This window comes from Mobula hypostoma, chromosome 4, assembly GCF_963921235.1.
Source record: "Mobula hypostoma chromosome 4, sMobHyp1.1, whole genome shotgun sequence".
In the NCBI taxonomy this organism is placed as follows: domain Eukaryota; kingdom Metazoa; phylum Chordata; class Chondrichthyes; order Myliobatiformes; family Myliobatidae; genus Mobula; species Mobula hypostoma.
The window spans coordinates 149,313,126-149,340,120 of record NC_086100.1 but is presented as its reverse complement, the minus strand read 5'-3'; the positions used below and the strand labels follow the sequence as shown (position 1 = coordinate 149,340,120).

General features: G+C 40.0%; 2 protein-coding genes across 5 annotated transcripts in view; one reads left to right on the top strand and one right to left on the bottom strand.

Moving 5' to 3' along the window:
- The window catches only part of LOC134345669 (dihydropyrimidinase-related protein 1-like), an 87,804-nt gene that overhangs the window by 7,976 nt on the left and 52,833 nt on the right, over positions 1–26,995 (bottom strand). The window lies entirely within an intron of this gene.
- Positions 1–26,995, top strand: part of LOC134345668 (evC complex member EVC-like) — a 64,661-nt gene that overhangs the window by 34,659 nt on the left and 3,007 nt on the right. For 3 of the 4 annotated variants that reach the window (XM_063046698.1, XM_063046703.1, XM_063046702.1), the window contains exons 11-19: positions 9,381–9,529; positions 11,526–11,624; positions 16,173–16,385; positions 16,877–16,986; positions 20,192–20,402; positions 21,511–21,711; positions 24,154–24,298; positions 25,644–25,755; positions 26,333–26,459. In XM_063046698.1, coding sequence (XP_062902768.1) covers positions 9,381–9,529; positions 11,526–11,624; positions 16,173–16,385; positions 16,877–16,986; positions 20,192–20,402; positions 21,511–21,711; positions 24,154–24,298; positions 25,644–25,755; positions 26,333–26,459 — 1,367 coding nt within the window. The remainder of the gene's footprint in view (positions 1–9,380; positions 9,530–11,525; positions 11,625–16,172; positions 16,386–16,876; positions 16,987–20,191; positions 20,403–21,510; positions 21,712–24,153; positions 24,299–25,643; positions 25,756–26,332; positions 26,460–26,995) is intronic. The other variant, XM_063046701.1, reaches the window with a different exon arrangement.

The window sequence follows — 26,995 nt, the reverse complement described above, 5'->3', positions numbered from 1 at the left end:
TCCATGCAATCTAGTTCACTGGCTGCTTTATCACAGATGGCATAAGGAACTGAACAGACTTTGTAAAACTTGGGTGTGGCATTTTTATGTAACACTTACCCTTGATCTGTTTGAGATTTCCAATGCCATCCTTGAACAAAGCTGTAGCATCATCCAGTACCTTCATTAACTCGCTTTCAGATAACTCTATTATAGGGGATGTGACATCCAAGTAGTGGATGGATCTCTAATCAAGTTGTAGTTGTCTCAGACGGTCACGTTCCCACAACGCTGGCCTTCTTGCTTTTACCACATACAAGTCCAATGTGACTTGTTAGTTGTTGTATTTCATTGTTACTAGTGTCATTCCCACAGGAGTTACCTTTTCTCCATTATAAGTTCTTAATTGGATGTCTACAGGCTTCTGTTCAGTATCTTTGAAATGCCATTCAAACTCCTTTTGTGGAATGACAAATGACCAAGATAGTGTCTAATTCCATTTTAATTAATTTGCTGTTCACTTCTGATGTAAGTATTGCTAGGCTCATTTTACTTTTCACAATGTAAATCTCAGGGCTACCTAGTCCGGTGTCACATTTATCATAATCAGATTTGTAATCAAAGGCATGCAGATTATTGCCATTTTTGAACTTGCAACTTGACATTTTATCTATTTCTTTTCCCTGTACAGTTCATTTATTTCTGTCTGTCTGACATGCTCTTTTATGTGCCCTACTTTGCTGCATTTCCTGCAAGTTTTGCCTTTAAACCTGTATTGGTCTGGTTAATGTGAGCCCCTGCTACGACAGTAACTCAGTTTGTTTGGCCAGGCTGGTTTCTGTTTCGATGTTGCAATTTTGTCCACACTCACTTTCATTCTTAACTGCAACTCAATTGCATCTCTATCTGCTGTTTCCATTGATGAAGCAATTTCAACTGCTCTTTTAAATGTGAGGTGTGTTTCAGGTACGAGCCATTTTTGAAAGCTTTCTTATGAGATTCTACAAACTAAACAATCTCTCTGTGCATCATTAAGCCTATCACTGAACTGATAATGCTCAGACAACTTCTTCAATTCAGCCATGTACATTGAAATGGACTCCTCTTCCTTTTGAGTCCAGTTATGAAACCTAAAGCATTTTCCAATTAACAATGGTTTTGGTTCTTTATGTTCCTGCGTTACTTTCACAATATCAGCAAAGTTCATTTTGGATGGTTTGGTTGGAGCCGTTAAACTTCAAGGTAAACTATATGCACTCACTTTTCATTTGCTATTTCATTTGCTCAATTCACTCAGTATACATTAGCCAATTATCCACTGTGCAATTGAACGCATCTAACTTTCTGATGTAGCCAGCTATTTCTGCTCTTTTTTTTTAAACCTATGATTATTATCAGCCCATACTCACTGATTATGAACCCGTTAATTTGTCCATTTTCTGCCTTTTTTTTCAATTCAGGCGTCTCGCTGCACTTTTTTTTTAAACTCAAACGTGTCACTGCATTTCAACAGGCTTATTTAAAACTTCCTCCTCACCGCTTTTATGTTTGTAACTCCAAAACATTAAAACTAATTGAAAGAGAAAGAAGGGAGCCTAAGAGATTCATGTAAACTTTTTTACCTTTAGCAAGGTTCACACTTATGACATGGTAGTGTGATGATGTATGCCATTCACATACTTGTACATATTAACCGCAATGCATTATATAAACAACAAAGGATGCTTAATCAAACGATATATTTACAATATTACTCAAATATTGCCAAAATATTAAGTGCACAACTAAGCTATATATCTGTCTTAATGGGTTTCAAGTTCAATAAGTTTCCATGGCCTCATGAAATGTCTTCTAGGCTGCTAGAGAAGCAAGGTAAGTAATCTATGGGGCTGTCACTGAGATTTTTTAACTTTGCTGATGACATGTGAGGTGCCAGAAGGGCAGAATGGATAAGATGGGTAATTCCAAATGCTAACATAAGTTGTAAGGAGGTATTGGGGGAAAATATCTTACGGAATCACAATCAGCATTGTGTTTAATTTCACTGGCATATGTCATGAAATATGTTTTATGGCAGCAATACATTGTGATGCATCTTCTTTTAAACAAATTACAATTGTAGCTGTACAGTTGAAGTCAAAAGTTTACTTTCACCTTAGCCAAATACATTGAAACTCAGTTTTTCACAATTCCTGACATTGAAAACATTCCCTGACTAAGGTCAGTTAGGATCATTACTTTATCTTAAGAATGTGAAATGTCAGAATAATAGTAGGTAGAATGATTTATTTCAGCTTTTATCTCTTTCATCACTTTCCCAGTTGGTCAGAGGTTTACGTACACTTTGTTAGTATTTGGTAGCATTGCCTTTAAATTGTTTAACTTTGGTCAAATGTTTTGGATAGCCTTTCAGAAGCTTCTCACAGGAAGTTGCTGGAATTTTGTTCCATTCCTCCAGACAGAACTGGTGTAACTGAGTCAGGTTTGTAGGCCTCCTTGCTCGCTCACGCTTTTTCAGTTCTGCCCACAAATTTTCTGTCGGATTGAGGTCAGAAAATGATGTCAAGTCTGGTTCATCCTTGGGAGATTTCCAAATGCCTGAAGGTACCACGTTCATCTGTACAAACAATAGTACACAGGTATAAACACTACGGGACCACGCAGCTGTCATATCACTCAGGAAGCAGACGCATTCTGTCTCTTAGAGATGAACGTACTTTGGCGCGAAAAGTGCAAATCAATCCCAGAACAACAGCAAAGGACCTTGTGAAGATGCTGGAGGAAACAGGTAGACAAGTATCTGTATCCACAGTAAAACATGTCCTATACAGATGTCCCCCGCTTTTCGAACGTTTGCTTTACGAAATCTCACTGTTACAAAAGACCTACATTAGTACCCTGTTTTCACTGTTACAAAACAAAAAGCAGCACGCAATAAAAAATCAGCACACGATAAAAGGCAGCGCGCGCCCTGAGCAGCCGTTCTCCCGGGATTCGGAACGGCATTGCTTTAACACGTGCCTGTGAGCAGCCGTTTGCAAGATGAGTTCTGTGGTATCAGAAAGGCCGAAAAGAGCTCGTAAGGGTGTTACTCAGCGTAAAACTTGACATAATTAAGTGTTTCGATCGTGGTGAACAAAGTAAGGACAAAGTGAGTTTGGTTTGTGGAAGCTGACGAACATGATGTTGAAGAGGTTTTGGCATCCCATGGCCAAGAACTGACAGATGAAGAGCTAATGCCATTGGAAGAGGAAAGGATAACATTCGAAACCAAATGAGTAATGATAAAGTATGACTTTAATTTTGAAAGGGTACGTCGGTTTAGGGGATATTTGCAGGATGGTTTGAGCCCTTACAAAGAACTGTGTGATAGAAAAATGCGCGGGGCTCAGCAGTCAAGTAAGCCTTCCACATCAGCCACAGCAGACGATGAACCTCGACCGTCGACATCGAGGCGGGCAGAGATAGAAGATGACCTGCCTGCCCTAATGGAAACGGACGATGATGAGATGACACCTCAGTATCCCACTACCCCAACCCCCGGGCCGCGGACAGATACCGATTCGTGAAGAATGCAACGGTAGAAGGGAGGCACACAGCACATCTTTAAGAAAAAAGCCAAAACAAACATGCTAATTAATTAGGTGCCGCCGACACGTAATTGTCAGCCCAGATCAGAGACGACACAATCGGAAATCGGCACTGATCTGGGCCAACAATTACGTGCCGGGCAGCACCTAATTAATTAGCATATTTGTTTCGGCTTTTTTCTTAAAGATGTGCTGTGTGCCTCCCGGCTACCGCTGCACCCCTGCATGCTTCACGGCAATGTATCGCTCGGCGGCCTGTAGGGTGGGGGTCACCGCACCAATCAACCTGCGACGACTCAGTCTAACACACCATCATCCGTGTGCTCGGCTCTGTCTTCCTGATATGGTAAGTGATACTACACTGTACATACGTTATTTCTACTTTATATAGGCTGTGTATTTTTACGTGTTATTGGGTATGATGTGGCAGCTTCATAGCTTAAAGGTTACTGGAAAGTGTTTCTGCCAACAGCACATGCGTGAGTTTTTTTGCCGACGGCGCTTGCGTGAGATTTTCGCAACGGAGAACAGTTCAGTAATGATTGTGGAAAAATATTTCTACTTTATATAGGCTGTGTATTCAACATATCATTCCTGCTTTTACTATATGTTACTGTTATTTTAGGTTTTATGTGTTATTTGGAATGATTTGGTAGGTTAGTTTTGGGTCTGCGAAGGCTCACAAAATTTTCCCATATAAATAAATGGTAATTGCTTCTTCGCTTTATGACATTTCGGCTTACGAACCGTTTCATAGGATTTCATAGGAACACTCTACCTTCGGATGGCGGGGGAAACCTGTATCGACATAACCTGAAAGGCTGCTCAGCAAGGAAGAAGGCACCACTCCAAAACCGCCATAAAAAAAGCCAGACTACAGTTTGCAAGTGCACATGGGGACAAAGATCTTACTTTTTGGAGAAATGTCCTCTGGTCTGATGAAACAAAAACTGAACTGTTTGGCCATAATGACCATCGTTATGTTTGGAGGAAAAAGGGTGAGGCTTGCAAGCCAAAGAACACCATCCCAACCGTGAAGCATGGGTGTGGCAGCATCATGTTGTGGGGGTGCTTTGTTGCAGGAGGGACTGGTGCACTTCACAAAATAGATGGCATTATGATGAAGGAAAATTATGTGGATATATTGAAGCAACATCTCAAGACATCAGACAGGAAGTTAAAGCTCAGTTGCAAGTGGGTCTTCCAAATGGGCAATGACTCCAAGCATACCTCCAAAGTTGTGGCAAAATTGCTTAAGGACAACAAAGTCAAGGTATTAGAGTGGCCATCACAAAGCCCTGACCTCAGTCCAATAGAAAATTTGTGGGCAGAAGTGAAAAAGCATGTGCGAGCAAGGAGGCCTACAAACCTGACTCAGTTACACCAGTTCTGTCTGGAGGAGTGAAACAAAATTCCAGCAACTTACTGTGAGAAGCTTGTGGAAGGCTATCCGAAACATTTGACCCAAGTTAAACAATTTAAAGGCAATGCTACCAAATACTAACAAAGTGTATGTAAACTTCTGACCCACTGGGAAAGTGATGAAAGAAATAAAAGCTGAAATAAATCATTCTCTCTACTGTTATTCTGACATTTTACATTCTTAAAATGAAGTACTGATCCTAACTGACCTAAGACAGGGAATGTTTTCTAGGATTAAATGTCAGGAATTGTGAAAAACTGAGTTTCAATGTATTTGGCTAAGGTGTATGTAAACTTCTGACTTCAACTGTACATATATTTACAATTTAAATTAAATAAGTATTGCAAAAAGAGAGTTAAAAAATAGTGAGGCAGTGTACAAGAGTTCATAGTCCATTCTGAAATCTGATGGGGAAGCAGCTGTTCCTAAGACCTTGAGTGCCTGTCTTCAACCTCCTGTAGCTCCTCCTTGATGGTAACAATGAGAAGAGGGCATGTCCGGGGTGATAGTGGATGCTACCTTTTTGAGGCATTGCTTTTTGAAGATGTCCTCAAAAATGTGGAGGCTAGTGCCCATGATGGAGCTGGCTAAATTTGCAATTTTCTGCAGCTTTTTCTCATCCTGTGCAGTGGCCTCTCCATACCAGATAGTGATGCAGTCAGTTAGAAGGCTCTCCATGGTTCATCTGTAGAAATTTGTGAGAGTCTCTGGTGACAAATTGCTTTTGCTCAAAAGGATACGATTAACTTATATTTGGAAAAGCACAGTATTTATCTCTACTAGTCAACATATTTTGGTTAGTGAGCTTCTGCCTGACCAAATTGATTGAGGGTTGTGCAGTTGGTGTAGTTTACATAGACCTTATTAGTCAGGGCATGAAGTATAAGAACAAGGCAGTGATGTGACAACTCTTGACAAGATCTTGCCTGGGAAAATGATCCAAAGGTATGGAACCCAACAACTCCAAGAGAAGTTCACAAATTAGATCTGTAATTGCTTTCATAAAAGGAGACAGAATGTGATGGTGGAGCGTGGTTTTTGTGCCTGGATGTGCATGGCCATTGATGTACCACTAGGGTAAGGATATAGTAACTTTGTTGATACTGAGGAGGACAGTTGTAAGCCACAGGATGATTTTAGTTGGTAGGATGGGCAGAGCAGTGGCAGATTGAACTTTTTGAGGATGTGACTAAACACATTGATGAAGGAAGAGCAGTAGATGTAGTGTATATGGATTTCAGCAAGGCATTTGATAAGGTACCCCATGCAAGGCTTATTGAGAAAGTAAACATGCATAGGATCCAAGGGGACATTGCTTTGTGGATCCAGAACTGGCTTGCCCACAGAAGGCAAAGAGTGGTTGTAGACGGGTCATATTCTGTATGGAGGGTGGTGACCAGTGGTGTGCCTCAGGGATCTGTTCTGGGACCCCTTACTCTTCGTGATTTTTGTAAATGGCCTGGATGAGGAAGTGGCGGGATGGGTTAGTAAATTTGCTGATGACACAAAGGTTGGGTGTGCTGTGGATAGTGTGGAGGGTGGTCAGAGGTTATAACGGGATATTGATAGGATGCAAAACTAGGCTGAGAAGTGGCAGATGGAGTTCAACCCAGATAAGTTCATTTTGGTAGGTCAAATATGATGACAGAATATAGTATTAATGGTAAGAATCTTGGCAGTGTGGAGGATCAGCAGGATCTTGGGGTTTAAGTCCATAGGACACTCAAAGCTTCTACGCAGGTTGACTCTGTGATTAAGGCGGCATACAGCGCATTGGACATTCAATTGTGGGATTGAGCTTAGGAGCCGAGAGATAATGTTGCAGCTATAAAAGACCCTGGTCAGGCTCCACTTGGAGTACTATGCTCAGTTCTGGTCACCTCACTACAGGAAGGATGTGGAAACCATAGAAAGGGTGCAGAGGAGATTTACAAGGATGTTGCCTGGATTGGGGAGCATGCCTTATGAGAATAGGTTGAATGAACTCGGCCTTTTCTTCTTGGAGCGACGGAGGATGAGAGGTGACCTGATAGAGGTGTATAAGATGATGAGAGGCATTGATCGTGTAGATAGTCAGAGGCTTTTTCCCAGGGCTGAAATGGTTGCCACAAGAGGACACAGGTTTAAGGTGCTGGAGAGTAGGTACAGAGGAGATGTCAGGGATAAGTTTTTTACTCAGAAAGTGGTGAGTACTGTGAGGGGATCCAGGAGTGCCCCTATTAACTGTTTGAAGAGAGACAGAGAGAGTCATTTATCATTGATGATTTGTTTGGAAAAGAGAGAGCGAGACAAAGATTGATGGTGGACTGTCACGGGAGTTAACTTTGGAGTTTTACTTTGGAGATAAAAACTGAGCAACTCGAAGGTTGCTATGGTGACCGACAGGACATTATTGATGTTACTTCCAAGGACTTGTTGCCTGCTCGCATTCCTTTACAGACAAAGGAAGGAGGGACTCTTTGAATGACAGGTGATGCTCAGCCTGCTGAGATAAATAGGTCAGATGGTACAGAGCTCAGATACATGATCTGGACACTGAGTGAGCATTGTTGTGCCCGCAGAGAAAGTGGGTTTTTGGAGGATCGATCAGGCAGATTGATCCAAGTGCTCTGCCAGTGAAAATTCAAAGGCAAGACCGGTGGGGAGTTGTCCATGTGTCCGACCCTGGCCTGGGCAGACAGCTCAACCACACCAAAGTATGGTCCCCTTTGTTGTTAAAGTCACAGTCGGTGACTTGTGAAGGATTTCGGAGGAGGACGACGAGGAAATCGACGGCAACAGCTCACCTGAAGACTCAACTCAGTCTCTCTCTCTCTCTCTCTCCACCGCCATTCAAATAAATTCCACAAACTGAACTGAACTTTACTCAACATCGTAAGACTGTATCTTTTTACCCCTAGACTTAAAGAAGCTTGGTTTTTATACATATTTCTCCACACTTACTGATTTACTTACTTACATGTATAATTCTTGCTAACCTGTTTGATAATTCTTGCTAACCTGTTTGATTTATCTTCACTTAGTTTACTGTATTGCATAGTTATTAATAAATATTATTAGTTTACAGCAATACAAGACTCCAAAGTGGTTTCTATTTCTGCTGGTTTCTTTATTCCCGTCACGGGGTACGTGACAGTACGTAGAATGGGCTGTCGGCAATGGTGGTGGAGGCGGATACGATCGGGTCTTTTAAGGGACATTTAGATAGGTACATGGAGCTTAGTAAAATAGAGGGCTAGAGGTAAGCCTAGTAATTTCTAAGCTACGGACATGTTCGGCACATCTTTGTCGGCCGAACAGCCTGTACTGTGCTGTAGGTTTTCTATGTTCTGTGCTCTATGTTCAGTCCTGATATGTGCAAGATAATGCATTCTGGGGAGTTTATTAAGGCAAGGAATTCTGAGGACCGGGGTACATTAGTGTACAAGTTCAAGGATCTTCGAAGGTTAGAGTGCAGGTAAATAAGGTGATGAAAATGTATTATGGATATTTGTCTTTATTAGTCAGGGTATGAGGTGTAAGAACAAGGAAGTTATGTGACAACTTTGCAAAACATTGGTTTGACTACAACTTAAATACTGTGTCTGTTTCTGGTCACCACACTATGGGAAGGACATGGTTTCATTGGAAAAGGTGCAAAAGAGATTCATCAGGATGTTGAGTTGGATGCAGTCTCTCAGTTCTGAGGGTGGATAGGCTGGGTTTTCCAGCAGAAGAGGCTGAAGAAAGAATTCAAATTTATGAGAGGTTTAAACGGAGTAGATCATAGCAAGGATATCTAAAGCATGAACGCACACGTTTAGGATAAAGGGTAAGATATTTAGAAGTGATCTAAGGAATATTTTTTTCAAAAAGAGATGGTTTGAATCTGAAGCACTCTGCCTGAATGAATGGTGCAGGCAGGTACCCTCAACCATATTTAAGTATCTACATGAGTATTGGCATTACTGATCAATAGAAGACTGTAGGGTATACTAATCCCTTTAATAGTCCTTGATCTGTGTGGTATAAATATGTGTTTGATGATCATCCAAAGGGCCTATTTTATGCTGATTGCCTCTATGACTCTATAACTATGTTATATAAATTGCTATGTCTGCTGTATAAGCTGCCTTTAAAATGCTCACGTTCAAAGCTGGCACTCAATGTTAAAGCGAGAAACTATTCCTCAATTTTCCTGATCTCTTGCTGTAGCAAAATGTCCTCATTCGAAGAACGGTGCTTTTGGCTTTTTAGGCCAATTTATCTGAGGCCTCTGCGTATCTCCTTCCAGAGAATAGTACAGAAATTACAAAGCAAATAACTTGGATTCTGCTTCAAGCCATCCTTGATCCTAGAAAGGCAGGTCCCTAATTTACACCTGCATGTAATGTAAATATTTCTTTTAGAATTTACAAAGCAGACAAAAGACATCATTTTGGGAATGAAGAAACGGCGGAGGACCCTGTTGAAAAGACTTGAAGAGACACAAAGAGAGCATGCTGCGAATCTGATGGACAAGGCTAGGAGAACATTTGCTCCAGATGACTTTATTAAGGTTAGACTGTAACTACTTGCAGCATTTGAATGTCAATTGAACTTTCTGTCTGCAGCATGAAGGTACAAAAAGGAGTAACTTTCCAATGGACTGACCTTCAGCAAATTCACTTTTCATTTATTCACTGATCTAATCCACCTGTTTTGCATTAACTTAATATTTACTGCCTATGTTGGACTGTCCCATTAGCAAACTGCAAAGTGAATGGCTCAGTACTGGAGTTGAGGACTGATGACTTGGCTCTGAGGTGAACTACCCTGAGCCAATGATGAGACTGGGCCTAATTAGGAGAGGAGAAATAACTGATGAGTTCCCACGACAACTAAGCCAAAAACCTTTTGCTCAACCTATATTCCACCTCGAGTCTCTTCTCAAATCCACTAGTGTGCTAAGGTGGTCCCACTGGTACAGTCCACTCTCTGGGAAAGGGAGACAAGGAAGGGGGCAAATATGAACTAGCAGTTGCTCTCTGAGTTCTGATGAGCCCTGCTGTGCCTGGGACCACACTTAGAAAAGAAGTTTCTGAGCAGTTGTTTTTTTAGACAGCAACCAACGCTAAAAGTTGGATTTTTATTGTTTGTCACTGTCTAAAAAATGACTGCTATCTTGTTTATCCAAAACTTTTGCATTTAGTTATCATTCAAACAGCAAAGATTTCTAAAAACAGTATAAGATTTCAAAAAAAGTTTTATTTTTGTTTTGTATGCTTATTTGCTATCTTATAACCTTGTGTTGTTTATAACTGTTGGTACTGTGTTTTGCATCTTGGCACCGGAGGAACGCTGCTTCGTTTGGCTATATTCATGTTTGGTTGAGTTACAATTAAGCTCCAACTTGAACTTAAAGAGTTCAAATAGAATTTTATTTCAAAAGTTGTGCAAAATAATAGGAATAGACATTTTTAAGACACGCTTACATGAACAATGCATTTGTAGGTTGATAATTCACAAAACCTTTGGAAGTTTTGATATCGTGAGTGCAGGCAGTCATTTAAATTATTTTGTTGCACTTTAACAGTGTTTAGCCTTAAAATAAAGCATTGTAGTTTTGAAGTATAAAGAGCTGGCATATAGTTTGGCAATTTATTTAAAGATGAATACATAGATTATGAGTGTATGATTAGTAATATTTTTGGGGAATATTTTTTGGCAACTGACAACCCCCATTCACCATTGTTACCAGATGGCTAAGAGTAAACTGCATAATGATAACCAGTGTTAATTATTCTATCCAAATAACTGCGGTATATGACTGAATATGGTTGCAAAATCTAATTCTCCAATTTTTTTTTATTCAAAGTAAAGAACGAAGTAGAAAGCTGGAGGTGGTGACTGTTGTTCTTACCTTCATGCAGCATGTAGCAAACCAAATCTGCTGAGAGACTCAGTACGGGAGGTCACACTGTATGACGCACTTCCATTGAGTTCCATGTTGAAAAAAAAGTATGTTCGATCCTTTATTACAAAACGAGCAAAGGCGAACGATCTTATAGCGATTATAAAACTAAGTTTAGCAATATAATGAAATTAGTGTAATTGGCATTCAAATTAGCATAATTGAGCATAATTAGTAGTCAACAAAAAAAATGTATCATTGCCCACCTGACTCACTCTTAACTAAACTAAACTAACTAGAACAAAGCTTCTAGCGTGGCCCAACCCACGTGAAAAATTGCCCATAATAAATGGGCAACACAAAATACAACACAGACAGACAGAAAATAGATACATGACTCCTACACAGCATTTCATGATATAAAAAGACAATTCTTTATACTCATATATGTGTTTAGCTAGTAGATAGTATACAGTTCCGTTGAGGCAATAACAATGCTAATTTTTAATTGATAATATCCATTCCACTTGTTTAATTTCTTCACGTGGTTTTTGTACAATTGAGGTATAACTGAATTCGAACTGAGCAGGTAGTGAAGTAAATGTAGTGGAGCAGTTTACTGATCCTGCAGCACATAATATTATAACTGTGAACTTGATAGAGTTATCATGAACTTGAGGAACGAAACAGGCAGCTCCGCAGTGAAATGGAGGATGAAGAAGATCATAACGACGCAAAGGCAGTTACTGAACTGTGGAAGGTGAGTCTAGAGAATTCACTTACACCCCTGTAACAAATTCATTTTTTTACTTTTTAGTACATTTTGCTAAAATATTCAGGGGTTTGGTTGGTGGATGTTTTGGTAGTGAAAAAAGTATGTGAAGCATCTAAGTTTGGAGAAAGACATTTCTGGATTGAAGAGTGAGAGATTTTGCAATTTATTTTTCATCAGTGGGAGAAGTTGGAATGATCCATGGCTCCTTTAGTTTCTTCACAACATACTCTTTTTAACCATGGCTCTTTTAGTATTTACTGATGTTTTCATCATTAAAATCATGCTGATTAAATGCTTACAAATTAATAGTCTTAAAAAATAGTAACAAATGTGCTGGAAATACTCAGCAGGGCAAGAACTCATTGTGCAGAGGACAATGATGTTAACACCTATCATGCAGATATGGTTTTGGTTGTCCTGCTGAAGGAAGGATGTCATTGAATTAGAGTGATGCAAAACTATTTGCAAGGATATTGCCAGGACTGGTGGGATAGGATTACCAGGAGAGGCGGAATAGGCTGCAATTTTTTCCACAGAGCATAGGAGACTGAGGACTGACATTATAGAATTTTGTTTAACTATGAAGGGCAAAGGGAAGGTGAATATCTAAAGTCTTTGAGTCCAAAACTAGAGGATATATTTTTAAAAGGGAGTGGACAGATTTAGAAGGGACTTTGGCAATTTTTGCCATACAGAGGCTGGTAGGTATATGGAATAAGCTTCCAGAGGAGCTAGTGGAGGTGGATACAACTGCAGCATTTAAAAGGCACTCATGTAGATAGAAAAGGTTTAGAGGGACAAGGGCCCAACACAGGCAAATGGGACAAGTTCAATTAGGCAATTTGGTCAATGGATAGATTGGAACTAAGGGCCTCCATAGGTACTGCTTATCTCATTTACATCCTTCACAGTGGCTTTTTATTTTTGCTTCGCATTCCAAAACCTGCAGTCTCTTCTGTCTCAAGAGTTTATTATAATTGTTGCTGAAATGTAAATATAGAAACATAGAAAACCTACAGCAGAATACAGGCCCTTTGGCCCACAAAGCTGTGCAGAACATGTCCTTACCTTAGAACTACCTAGGCTTACCCATACCCCTCTATTTTTCTAAGCTCAATGTATCCATCCAGGAGTCTCTTAAAAGACCCTATCATTTCTGCTCCACCACCGCAGCCGACAGCCCATTCCACACACTCACCACTCTCGGCATAGAAAACTTACCCCTGACATCTCCTCTGTACCTACTTCCAAGCACCTTAAAACTATGCCCTCTCATGCTAGCCATTTCAGCCCTGGAAAAAAGCCTCTGACTATCCACATGATCAATGCCTCTCTTTATATTGTACACCTCTATCAGGTCACTTCTCATCCTCTGTCAGTCCAAGAAGAAAAGGCCGAGTTCACTCCATCTATTCTCATACGACATGCTCCCCAATCCAGGCAACATCCTTGTAAATCTCCTCTGCACCCTTTCTATGGTTTTCACATCCTTCCTGTAGTGAGGTGACCAGAACTGCACACGGTACTCCAAGTGGGGTCTGACCAGGGTCCTTTATAGCTGCAACATTACCTCTCAGTTCTTAAACTCAGTCCCACAATTGGTGAAGGCCAATGCACTGTATGCTGCCTTAATCAGAGTGTCAACCTGCGTAGCAGCTTTGAGTGTCCTATGGACTCGGACCCCTAGATCTCTCTGATCCTCTATGCTGCCAAGAGTCTTACCATTAATACTATACTCCGTCGTCATATTTGACCTACCAAAATGAACCACCTCACACTTATCTGGGTTGAATTCCATCTGTCACTTCTCAGCCCAGTTTTGCATCCTATCAATGTCCCGTTGTAACCTCTGACCACCCTCCACACTATCCACAACACACCCAACCTTTGTGTCATCAGCAAATTTACTAACCCATCCCGTCACTTCCTCATCCAGGTCATTTATAAAAATCACAAAGAGTAGGGGTCCCAGAACAGATCCCTGAGGCACACCACTGGTCACCAGCCTCCATGCAGAATATGACCCGTCCACAACCACTCTTTGCCTTCTGTGGGCAAGCCAGTTCTGGATCCACAAAGCATTGTCCCCTGGGTCCTATGCCTCCTTACTTTCTCAATAAGCCTTTCAAGGGGTACCTTATCAAATGCCTTGCTAAAATCTATATACACGACATCTACTGCTCTACCTTCATCAATGTGTTTAGTCACATCCTCAGAAAATTCAATTAGGCTCGTAAGGCATGACCTGCCTTTAACAAAGCAATGCTGACTATTCCTAATCATATTATGCCTCTCCAAATGTTCATAAATCCTGCCTCTCAGGATCTTCTCTATCAAATTACCAATCACTGAATTAAGACTCACTGGTCTATAATTTCCTCGGCTATCCCTACTCCCTTTCTTGAATAAGGGAACAACATCTGCAACCCTCCAATCCTCCAGAACCTCTCCCGTCCTCATTGATGATGCAAAGGTCATTACCAGAGGCTCAGCAATCTCCTCCCTCACTTCCCACAGTAGCCTGGGGTACATCCCGTCTGGTCCCGTTGACTTATCCAACTTGATGCTTTCCAAAAGCTCCAACACATCCTCTTTCTTAATATCTACATGCTCAAGCTTTTCAGTCTGCTGCAAGTCAACCCTACAATCGCCAAGATCCTTTTCCGTAGTGAATACCGAAGCAAAGTATTTATTAAGTACCTACGCTATTTTCTCCGGTTCCATACACACTTTTCCACTGTCACACTTGATTGGTCCTATTCTCTCACGACTTATCCACTTGCTGTTCACATACTTGTAGAATGCCTTTGGGTTTTCCTTAATCCTGTCCGCCAAGGCCTTCTCATGGCCCCTTCTGGCTCTCCTAATTTCATTCTTAAGCTCCTTCCTGCTAGCCTTATAATCTTCTAGATCTCTATCATAATCTAGTTTTTTGAACCTTTCGAAAGCTCTTCTTTTCTTCTTGACTAGATTTACAACAGCCTTTGTGCACCACGGTTCCTGTACCCAACCATACTTTCCCTGTACCCGACCATATTTTCCCTGTCTCATTGGAATGTATCTACGCAGAACCCCACACAAATATCCCCTGAACATTTGCCACATTTCTTCCATATGTTTCCGTGACAACATCTGTTTCCAATTTATGCTTCCAAGTTCCTGCCTGATAGCCTCATATTTCCCCTTACTCCAATTAAATATTTCCCTAACTTGTCTGTTCCTATCCCTCTCCACTGCTATAGTAAAGGAGATAGAATTGTGATTACTATCTCCAAAATGTTCCCCCACTGAGAGGACTGACACCTGACCAGGTTCATTTCCCAATACCAGATCAAGTACAGCCTCTCCTCTTGTTGGCTTATCTACGTATTGTGTCAAAAAACCTTCCTGAACACACCTAACAAACTCCACCCCATCTAAACCCCTCACTCTAGGGAGACGCCAATCAATATTTGGGATATTAAAATCTCCCACCACAACAACTCTACTATTATTACTCCTTTCCAGAATCTGTCTTCCTTATCTGCTCCTCGATGTCCCTGTTACTATTGGGTGGTCTATATATAAAAAAAAAACACCCGTAGAGTTATTGACCTCTTCCTATTCCTAACTTCCACCCACAGAGACTCCGTAGACAACCCCTCCATGACTTCCACCTTTTCTGCAGCCGTGACGCTATCTCTGATCAACAGTGCCACACCACTACCTCTTTTGCTTCCCTCCGTGTCCTTTCTGAAACATCTAAAGCCTGGCACTTGAAGTAACCATTCCTGCCCCTGCACCATCCAAGTCTCTGTAATGGCTACAACATCATAGCTCCAAGTGCTGATCCACACTCAAAGCTCATCCACTTTTTTCATAATACTCCTCACGTTAAAATAGACACGTCTCAAACCATTGGTCTGAGTGTGTCCCTTCTCTGTCACCTGTCTATCGTACTGCTTCCAAGCTTTCTCTATTTGTGAGCCAACCTCCCTTTCCTCAGTCACTTCAGTTCGGTTCCCACCTCCCAGCAATTTTAGTTTAAACTCTCCCCAATAGCTTGGATTAATTCCATTATGTAAAGGTGTTTAAATTAAGTTCACATTGTATGCTATGAATAATAGTCTGGGTAAGCTTTTCTATCATTAATTGCTTTCTGGAGAGGCAGGACAGTATGCTTGCATCCTTTGTTGCTCATTTTGTTAATATTTCTCAGGATAATTTTATGATTTCTTTCTGTGCATGGAAGGTGTCATTCATCATAAGCATAAATTTTAAATATAGACATGAGCTGCCTGTGAGTTTTGAATTTAATGAGGTCAAATGTTTCTGTGTAATGCATTTGAATTCTTAGTGGGTCAATCTCCAAATTGTTTCCATTAAGTGAAAAGAAAATTTCATTTCTGTAGTCTGCAGACATTTACATGAGGTGGTAGGATATGGATTTCAATCTGCAAAGTTTGTGCAAAAGGTACATGTTATTTGCTCTTTGCTTTCAACTGCACAAGTGTGGAAATAGCTTTAGTAATTTTACCACATTATACGAAGCAGAACCTGCACTGTACTTCATCACAGACTGTGGACAAATTGATTGAGGAGGTTTTTTCAGAAGCTCTACCAAACCTCACTGAAGTATCTTCATCTGCAATGGAGACCCTGAGAAGCCAAATGCAGCAAGATCTAAGAGCAAGCAGACAGGCAGCAGAAGAAGAAAGAAAATGGCATTTGACATTGTTCGAAGAAAAATTGGTCCAAATGAAGCAGGTACATGAAATAAATGATTTACAGCCTTGTATTTATTTATTTGGAGATGCATTGTGAAGAGGAAAATGGAGTGTGGAAATGGCCTCTTGAGTCTCATCACCCAGCAACTCCCAACATCCCAATTTAACCTTAACATTTGTCACAGGTCTTATTCTTCCACTGTTACGTCCATATACTCACCTTGTCTATCCTCTGTCATACAGCTGGGGAGATGACCTGTCTCAGGTTGCTGCCTTTGCTGCTTTTATAACCCCTTTTAACTATTCAAATTAACTGGGGTGATAACAATTTTGGTTTCATTTACAATGACTAAATCACTTAACTTGGAACCTCCCTTGACCTTTACATCATGCAAACAGTGTTTTTCACAAGAAATTATGAAAAACTAAGTTTTGAAAGTAAACTTGCAAACTCATTGTGTAACGGAGGTTGCCATACACTTTGAAATGGGTATTCTTAATAATATTTATCCCTTCTATTGCAAAATGTAGGAATGGCTAAATGAGAAAGCACTTAATTCAGCTAAACAGAAACACCTGGTTGACTATCAGGAACAGATAATTCAGAACTTCCTACTGAAGCAGACTGCACTAGATGAGAAGTAAGTATGACAGTTGTTTATATATGCATGGTAAGATTATGCTATTCAGTTATGTTGTTGATAGGTTCTCTACATTATTCTCTTGATTTACTTTGGTCTTCTTAATAAATATTTTCTGCTGTGCCACACTGAAAGCAGTTCTAAGCCTAGCATTGACACTGATTCCTGCTGAATATATCAGATATATTTAAAATATCGCTGTCTACGGGTGAAGTGACGGAGGATTGGAGAGTGGCTCATGTTGTTCTGTTGTTTAAAAAAGGATCGAAAAGTAATCCGGGAAATTATAGGCTGCTGAGTTTAACGTCAGTAGTAGGTAAGTTATTGGAGGGAGTACTAAGAGACAGAATCTACAAGCATTTGGATAGACAGGGGCTTATTAGGGAGAGTCAACATGGCTTTGTGCGTGGTAGGTCATGTTTGACCAATCTGTTGGAGTTTTTCGAGGAGGTTACCAGGAAAGTGGATGAAGGGAAGGCAGTGGATATTGTCTACATGGACTTCAGTAAGGCCTTTGACAAGGTCCCGCATGGGAGGTTAGTTAGGAAAATTCAGTGGCTAGGTATACATGGAGAGGTGGTAAATTGGATTAGACATTGGCTCGATGGAAGAAGCCAGAGAGTGGTGGTAGAGAATTGCTTCTCTGAGTGGAGGCCTGTGACTAGTGGTGTGCCACAGGGATCAGTGCTGGGTCCATTGTTATTTGTCATCTATATCAATGATCTGGATGATAATGTGGTAAATTGGATCAGCAAGTTTGCTGATGATACAAAGATTGGAGGTGTAGTAGACAGTGAGGAAGGTTTTCAGAGCCTGCAGAGGAACTTGGACCAGCTGGAAAAATGGGCTGAAAAATGGCAGATGGAGTTTAATACTGACAAGTGTGAGGTATTGCACGTTGGAAGGACAAACCAACGTAGAACATACAGGGTTAATGGTAAGGCACTGAGGAGTGCAGTGGAACAGAGGGATCTGGGAATACAGATACAAAATTCCCTAAAAGTGTCGTCACAGCTAGATAGGGTCGTAAAGAGAGCTTTTGGTACATTGGCCTTTATTAATCAAAGTATTGAGTATAAGAGCTGGAATGTTATGATGAGGTTGTATAAGGCATTGGTGAGGCCGAATCTGGAGTATTGTGTTCAGTTTTGGTCACTAAATTACAGGAAGGATATAAATAAGGTTGAAAGAGTGCAGAAAAGGTTTACAAGGATGTTGCCGGGACTTGAGAAACTCAGTTACAGAGAAAGGTTGAATAGGTTAGGACTTTATTCCCTGGAGCGTAGAAGAATGAGGGGAGATTTGATAGAGGTATATAAAATTATGATGGGTATAGATAGAGTGAATGCAAGCAGGCTTTTTCCACTGAGGCAAGGGGAGAAAAAAACCAGAGGACTTGGGTTTAGGGTGAGGGGGGAAAAGTTTAAAGGGAACATTAGGGGGGGCTTCTTCACACAGAGAGTGGTGGGAGTATGGAATGAGCTGCCAGACGAGGTGGTAAATGCGGGTTCTTTTTTAACATTTAAGAATAAATTGGACAGATACATGGATGGGAGGTGTATGGAGGGATATGGTCCGTGTGCAGGTCAGTGGGACTAGGCAGAAAATGGTTCGGCACAGCCAAGAAGGGCCAAAGGGCCTGTTTCTGTGCTGTAGTTTCTATAGTTCTATGGTTCTATATCAAATCTGTGTCCTTCGCTATAAGTGTGAGGACTTTGCCCGCTATTCTGCTGCAGTGTCTAGTGCAAGTATTGTCTTGTAGGTTTTTCCTCTTTAAGCAATTTAGCCTTCATTGCCATCTCTCATTTCCAGAGTTAGGACCTTGGGCATCTGTCCATGGGTCTGCTATCTGTCTACTTGATACGTGAGACCCAACTCCAATTCCTCTTGTTGCTGCCAACTCCAAGCTTGATCTTCTGTATTCCATTCCCATTGGTCCTTATGATCTGTAATCCACCGAAATTTCCCTGTTTACTTCAAAAATGCAAAGCTAGATGAGGAGAGGCCTTGTGCAATTGAACTGACTTTTGTGTGTGTGGTAGAACAAGAAAAGTTGAAAGCCTTATCTATCATGCATACTGCCTTGGGTCGTTAAGAGTTAAGTTGCACTGTAAGGGGCCACTGCACACTATTGGTGAGAGTTGCCTTTACAGGCAATGTGTTGAGTCCATTGCAAGTTTGTCTAACAATACTGTTATTGACCTCCAGTGGGACCTTTGCCTATTACAGTTATTACTTATTTCTTATGTTTTTCTTTTAGTCCTAACCCACTGATACTACTTTTTGTCAGACTCCTTTGACTATATATTCCATGAAGCTTAAAGAATGAGAATGTTTATGCATGCTATTGATGATGCCCTCAATCTGTCCCTTTGCTTCAACAGATTGAATCTTACCTTTGTTACCTTGAGAGAGGAAAATGTTGACGAAGCCATGACAGAATTTCTTAACTTGCAATCAGAATTAGGTTTAATATCATTGGCATATGTCATGAAATTTGTTAATTTTACGGCAGCAGTACAATGAAATACATGATAAATATAGTTAAGTATGTGTGTGTGTGTATATATATATATATATATATATATATATAAAATAGTTAAAATAAGTAGTACAAAAGAACAGAAATTTTAAAAGAAGTAGTGAGATGGTGTTCATGGGTTCAATGCCCATTTAGAAATTGGACAGCAGAGGGGAAGAAGCTGTTCCTGAATCACTAACTCTATGCCTTCAGGTTTCTGTACCTCCTTCCCGATGGTAATAGTGTGAAGAGGGCATGTATGTCCTGGGTGCTGGGAAGCCTTAATGATGAATGCTGCCTTCCTAAGGAGATTCCAGTGGGATCATAAGATTATTTCATTCTCCCAAATAGACCTCAATTTAACAATAAATCTGAAAGATGATACATCTGCCACTATTGTATACTGCCAAAGGTATTGTCTTAGGTTGGAATCTCAAGTCAAGGAGGGGAGTTTGACTTCTTTTAATTTTGAGCCAAGCTGCCTCTATTTTTCTTATGAGTGATTTTGAACTCGCAATTCCCTTCATAAAACAAACTCTTAAATATTTCCTCACATCTGCTGATCCTATTCTAACTTCCAGCTGCCGTAGTTCCTTCAAGTCATAAGAATGGTAACATTTAAGATCTAACATTTGCTTGAATAAGCTACATAGATGTAACTGCTTTTCATGTTCAATCTCTCAGGATTTCTAAGCACATTGTGCTGGAACATAAGACAGCTTTACAGTCTGTGGTTAGATGGTTAACTCTGAGACATCTTGGTCTAATGACACTCAAGGAAATGAAGCTTTACAAGACAAAATGTCAGATGGATGAACTAGGAGAACAGCGATTAAAAGAACTTCCGATTTGGGATGAGCATGAAGACGAAAGCAAGAAACGAAGGGAAAATCTGGTATCTGTTCACCAAACCTACTTCCAATAAATAACTCAGATTTTCTGCTGCACTTCAAATATTTCTGTCTCATTTGTGTAATATTTAGATTAGCTTTTTTTTAAAAAAGGATTTTATTGTCAGTGCATAATTAGAGTAATTCCTGGCCTAGAAAATTATTGATTTGAGGAGCGGCTAGCTGGTGTTTTGTTTGGAGAAAGGGAGACTGAGGGGGATAAAATTAAGAATATATATATACAGTAATTTTGAGAAGCCTTGACAGATTAAACAGTTATGATCCATTTCCCTTAGAAGGATCAGTCATAAGAGGACATAAACTTATTAGAGATAGAGCTCACAACTTCAAAAGGAGGTGGAGAAAGTTGCTGAATGGTCACTTGAAGAGCCATAACCTGCAGGACCAAGAGCTGGGAGGTGGGATTGATCCAAGGTCCATCATGGCTCACCAACCTTCTATATCATAAACTTCATTTGTCCACAAGTTGACATAAGGCTGTTCTGGTTTGGCGCAGCACGCTCTCAGAATATATGAAAAGTACAGTAAACTGATAGGTCAACAGAAAAGGTCATTGGGTGCAGTGTATCTTCACTCTCGAAGTTATACATGTCCAGGACAAATCATTGCAGACAATAGCCAGCCCACAATCTGTCTTTTCCGAAAGCTCCCTTCTGGAAAGCACTTTTAAGGCCATTTACACAAGAACTTCCTGCCATCTTAATAGTTGCTTATCCCAGGTAGTTAAATTTGATTGACCATTCTAGTTACTCCCGCCAACTATCTGTTACCTCCATCAGTGCATTGTAAATGCTTTAAACAACTTGTTATAATATTGTTTACATTTTAAGTACATGGTAGCGTTTATGTGCACTTCATTCCACATTCACACTTTAACCTTTAATTTTACTTTGTATGTAATTCTTTATTCCTTATAATTGTTGAATGTTTTTGTTGCATGTTGCACCGATACACTACAGCAAGTTCAAAGACACATTAATGTATCTGGTGAATAAATTTGATCCTTGTTGAGTGTGAACCCAAGATGGTATCACTTTTAGCTGTTAGATAATTGCACCTGACGTGTTCTGCATTCTGTTTATTTTCTGAAAGGTGTCCAGATTGTCAAAAGAAAAAGAGAAGTTTTGCCAAGAGACTGAATTGCTGCTTCACCAGCAGCTCACTGTAGAGTCCAGGGCACTGCTGGATCTTTTGCAGCATCACATGGTTCAGGTGATTGGCTGTGCTCTCGTCCACCAAGCCAGAACCAACTCTGCCAAGCAGAACCATATAGATAGCACACATCAACTCAAGGTAATACTCCCCTGAAGCTATCATCAGTGTCTAAACCAAACATTATTTTATACTTGGTTGTAGCCAGTACATTGATATTTGTATTGTGTTCATTTTCCATATTATGCCCTGGAATCTTTGTTAGAGGTAGTATTATTTAAGTGTTAACTGAGGTTTAATATAAGTCTTTCATAGGATCTTGGTGTTGAATGGAAAGATGAGTTTATGGAGCTGGGACAAATGTACATGTTAACATGTTACCTTGGTTTTAAACATCTGCTACCAGAACACCAGAGGCTGCTCTTCTGCCAAAGACATTGAAGATCATTCTTGCTTTTTTACCAATAGGATAACATTGATGGCTTATATTCCAGGCATTTGGACAATTGAGCAAAAGCAGCCAATTCAATATCAACCATCTTACATGATTGCAAAAAGTTAAACTTATCCCCATGTAGTTTGGTGTAAAATCCATATTATGAATTTGGCTTGGTCAAGGCAGTTTTAAGACAGTTGAATATCTGTGATCTCTGTTGGTACAAAGAAATATGATTCACCTAGCAGGGATGGAGGAAGAGTGCTTTTATGCAGCGAGTGCTAGCAATCTGCAATTCTCTGTTTGGGAATGATGAAAACAAAGACATCTTTAAAAGGAAATTGAGTGGAGACTTTCAAGAAATAATTTGCAGTGAGATAGGGATAGAGCAGGGAAATGAAACTGAATGGATGTTTCTGTAGGGACCTGGAATTGAATCATAATCACTGTGTTGAATTTCCTTGGTATGGAGCTTTTAATACCAGTGAATTCAGGTACTCAGTTCATTAGGTCTTGTCGGATTTTGCTTCCTACAAAGGAAAACCCAACATCATGAATGGCAGTGATGCTTCGCTACTAGATGAGCTCAACTTATGCACACTTTGAAAGGGAGAATAAAACTATAGCTATGAGGATCCCAGCTGCATCCAGTGACCCCGTGATCTATGTCGCAGAGGCTGACGTCAGCCTGTCTTTCAAGAGGGTGAACCCTGGCAAGGCAGCAGGGCCTGATGAGTACCTGGTAAGGCTCTGAGAATCTGTGCCAAACAACTGGCAGGGGGATTCAAAGACATTTTCAATCTCTCATTGCTACAGTCGGATGCTCCCACCTGCTTCCAAAGGGCAATTAAATTAGTGCCCAAGAAGAGCAGGATGAGCTGCCTCAACGGCTGTTGTCCAGTAGGACTCACGTCTATGGTGATGAAATTTTTGAGAGGTTGGTCATGGCTAGAATCAATAGCTGTCTTAGGAAGGACCTAAGCCCACTGTAATTTGCCTATCGCCACAATAGGAAAAGAAGACATGATCTCAATGGCTCTCCACATAGCCTTGGATCACCTGGGCAATGTAAGTATCTATGTCAGGATGCTATTTATTGACTATAGCTCAGTATTTAACACCATCATTCCTACAGTCCTGATCGATAAGCTACAGAATCTGGGCCTCTGTACAATCATTCTGCAATTGGATCCTCTATTTCCTAACAGGAAGACCACAATCTGCGGATTGCAAGTAACATCTACACCTCGCTGATAGGAGCGAGATATACCAATTAGTGGGTGGTACAACAAAGATCAAAGATCAAGGAATTGATTGTGGACTTCAGGCAGAGCAAGATGAGGGAACACAAACCAATCCTCATAGGGGGAACACAAACCAATCCTCATAGGGGGATCACAAACCAATCCTCATAGGGGGATCCTCATAGGAGGAATTTCAAGTTCCTGGGTGTCAAAATCTCTGAGGACCTAACCAGGCCACAGCATATTGATGCAGCTATAGAGATGGCAAAAGAGTGGCACACTCAAACTTCTACAGCTGTATACCATGGAGAATATTTTGACTGGCTGCATCACTGTCTGGTATGGCGGGGGGTGGGGGGGGAGTGGTTTCTGCACAAGATTAAAATACGTTGCAGAAACTTGTAAAATTAGTCGGCTCCATCATTACTAGCCTCCATAGCATCCAAGATGTCTTCAAGGAGCAGTGTCTTAGGAAGATGGCATCCATCGTTAAGGATCCCCACCACCCAGGACATGCCCTCTTCTCACTGTTATCATCAAGAAGTTACAGAAGCCTGAAGGCACGTACTCAGTGATTCAGGAACAACTCCTTCCCCTCTGCCATCTGATTTCTAAATGGACATTGAACCTTTGAACACGACTGCACTACTTTTATTTCTGTTTTTTTTGCACTACTTATTTTAACTATTTAATAGACACATAAATATACTTAATTGGTTTTCCTTTTTTTACTTTATTTACCATAAAATATATTAAATCTCAGCACCAAGTATCAAAGTGTGTTAAAAGTGTCTCAAAGCAGTAACTAACAAGTCAAATCTTCTTCCTAAACTCTGTCTTTTGGCAGGTTTGTTTATTCACAGAACTAGAAAAGAATTAATTATCTGTCCAATTGTATTTTAGAATCTTTTAGTAGAGAGAACGATGGAGAGTGTCTATGTGACCATGGAAGGTGCAAATTGTCTTATCCAGAAGTACTTCCAACAGATGGAAGAAACCATGGAGCAGTACAGAAAAGACAGAAGAAATCAGCTGAGGTCCCTGCAAGGTGTCTCTAATTTAATTGCTTAAATCAAACAAAACCTGTACATTTTCCTTTAAATTTCATTGTTCTGACTTGGAGGTTGGTCACAGATACTGTAACATCGTGGTTAAGCATTCCCAGGAAAACCTTACCTTAATGGACAGGGCATATTGACATGCTGTGAGTCAATGTAAATTAAACTTCATCATACACATCAACGTTAAGAAAGCAAACCCAGCAATATTTCTAATTAGTTAATGATTTTTTATTCATTATAGTTCCAGCCTCGTATGTTCATTCGAGTAAATGGGCATTATCTGGGTATCTCAGATACCCTTTAAGGTGTACTATCTGATTTAAGTTCAACTTTGAATTAGAATAATATCAAAATGTTTGTATTTCGTTTAACCCAAATACTAATACTAAAAATGTTGGTTAACTTTCTATAGTCAGCAATGTTGTGGACCCTATATATTGCTACTCTACTTACAGACTCAAAAATATAAAACATTGAAACAGACCTTCTAATGTAGACCTGGTGGTTATGTGGCTGTACCTAAATCTTCTACAGCAGTTCCTGCTTCCAAAACATTTACTGAAGAAATCAAAGTTCTATTACTGAAGATTTTGTCCATCCCAACACATAACCCTTTCTCTCCCATAATATCATCACCATCTACAGAGCATTTTGGTTAATATCTGTCTTGGGTAAAAGGTTAGAAACTACTGTTAAAAGCGTAATAGCAAGGAAATTGTGAAAACCCAGTTAGAGATGAGGCAAGATGTTTACCTCAGAGGGTCACAAGTTTTTAAGAATTCCATTATAGAGCAGTATAAACTAAACCTTTAAATATTTAAGGCATAAATTGATAAGATACTTGACAATAAGGGGTGAAAGGTTATTATGAGATAATTAGGAATACACAGCTGAGTTTACAGTCAGGTCAGCCATGATTAATTGATTAGCAAAGCAGGCTCAAGAGGCCAAGAGATCTACTGCTCCTTTTTTGTACGAAATGTGTGTATCTGCTACCTGTACGAGTGCACAGGATGAATGAACCACGTTTCCTCCAGTGAAATACTGATGTGATTACAAGACTTGAAGGCTTTATTGCCGATTGCCACTGATGGGATTCAGTATCTTAAGTCTGCTCAGCATCTGTTTTTTTTTATGATTTATAAACACTTGGGTCCTTATTCCAGATTTCATTAAAATGCAAATGTTGTTACTGTCCATCAAACCATGAGTTTTCAGCTAAAGAAAATGGCTTTTTTGACAAAGTAAGAATAAATTCTTGGATTTTAATTGTAAATATTGTAAGAATTTGCTACATTTTTGATTAACATTAATTAAAACTTTTGGAAACAGACACTTTTAAAAGGAAACAGCACATTAAGGAGAAGATGATTGAAGAAAATCTTAGTGCAGGCATGGCTAATATGAAGACAAAACGCTTTACTTCAACAAAGATTCAACACCAGTGAGTATGAGTAAGAGAAAGCTGTGATGTGTATTTGAAGTTTCTGCAGTGAAGCAACAAACATTGAACCTAATCTAATTGAAAGCTAACATCAGCTATGTTTAATTTCATACATTAAATGAATTAATTGCTGATGACATGCAAACGAACAAAATCTTACAAGTATACAAGTTAAATCAGTATTAAAAAGTAAGTTTAAAGTTTTATCTGTTAATTGTGCAGATTAAGGTTTTGGAGTTTTTACAATGTCATTTCCTACAGTTTTATCCCTAACCTCCCTCTCCTCCTCCTAAATGCTTCTTAAAAGCTACCACTTTGAACAAGCTACTTGCCACAGGGCATATTATATGTCTTAGCGTGAAACTTTCTAAGAGCATCCTTCCATGAATCTCTGAGAAATTTTATTCAGTTAGAAACTGTACAAATACTTGTTAGTACTTTGGCATGTTTTGGGGGTAAGCAGTATGTTCAGTAGACAAGTTGTATCATATTGATCAGTGCAATTTGTATATCAGAAACTGGAAGAAAAACATATGTAATTTTAATATAAAGATACCCATGTCTCCATGGCTGATAGGATGATGCTGCAGCAGAGGAGAATTATTTCATTGCTTTTGCTTGAAGAGGGGATAAACATGGAGTTCCTAAAGCAGAGGGCGGAGCAGCTCCGTCAACTGAAGGAGCAGCTAGATAAACACTTGAAGGTACACTATTGGTCATTTGCATCTCGAGTCTGTGATTATAGCTGGATAAGGAACTTGAGCACAAACTCTCTCTTAGAAATAAAGTTTCCACTTTAAAGTAATAGGGCTATTGACTTTAAAAGATATCATTCAGTATTAAAACTGGAGATGTTTATATACAATGTGAACATTTGATTGTAGTGGTAAGGTTGCCAACTGTTTTTGCTCCAGTTCCTGTACTCCTGCTCTCACTTCCTCTCCTCTGAGATTAGCTGGGGTTCACCTTTTCCCAACTTTCCACAGCATCAATTTTCATATCCAGTGGATCATTCTGCTCAATTTTCTTACCTTCAGTAGGATTCCGTCGCCAGATACTCTAATTTCAGTATTTTAAAAGGTCCATTCTTTTTGCAACTCCGTAGTTTGCTCCTCCAAGTCTGGCCACCATTCTGGATATGTGGCACTTACCCATGCAACGGCTTGTCCTCCACTATACTTGTGCTCCTCAAATTCTTGCCTTGAACGCTGCGCAATTATAAATTCCACAAAAGAAGTGC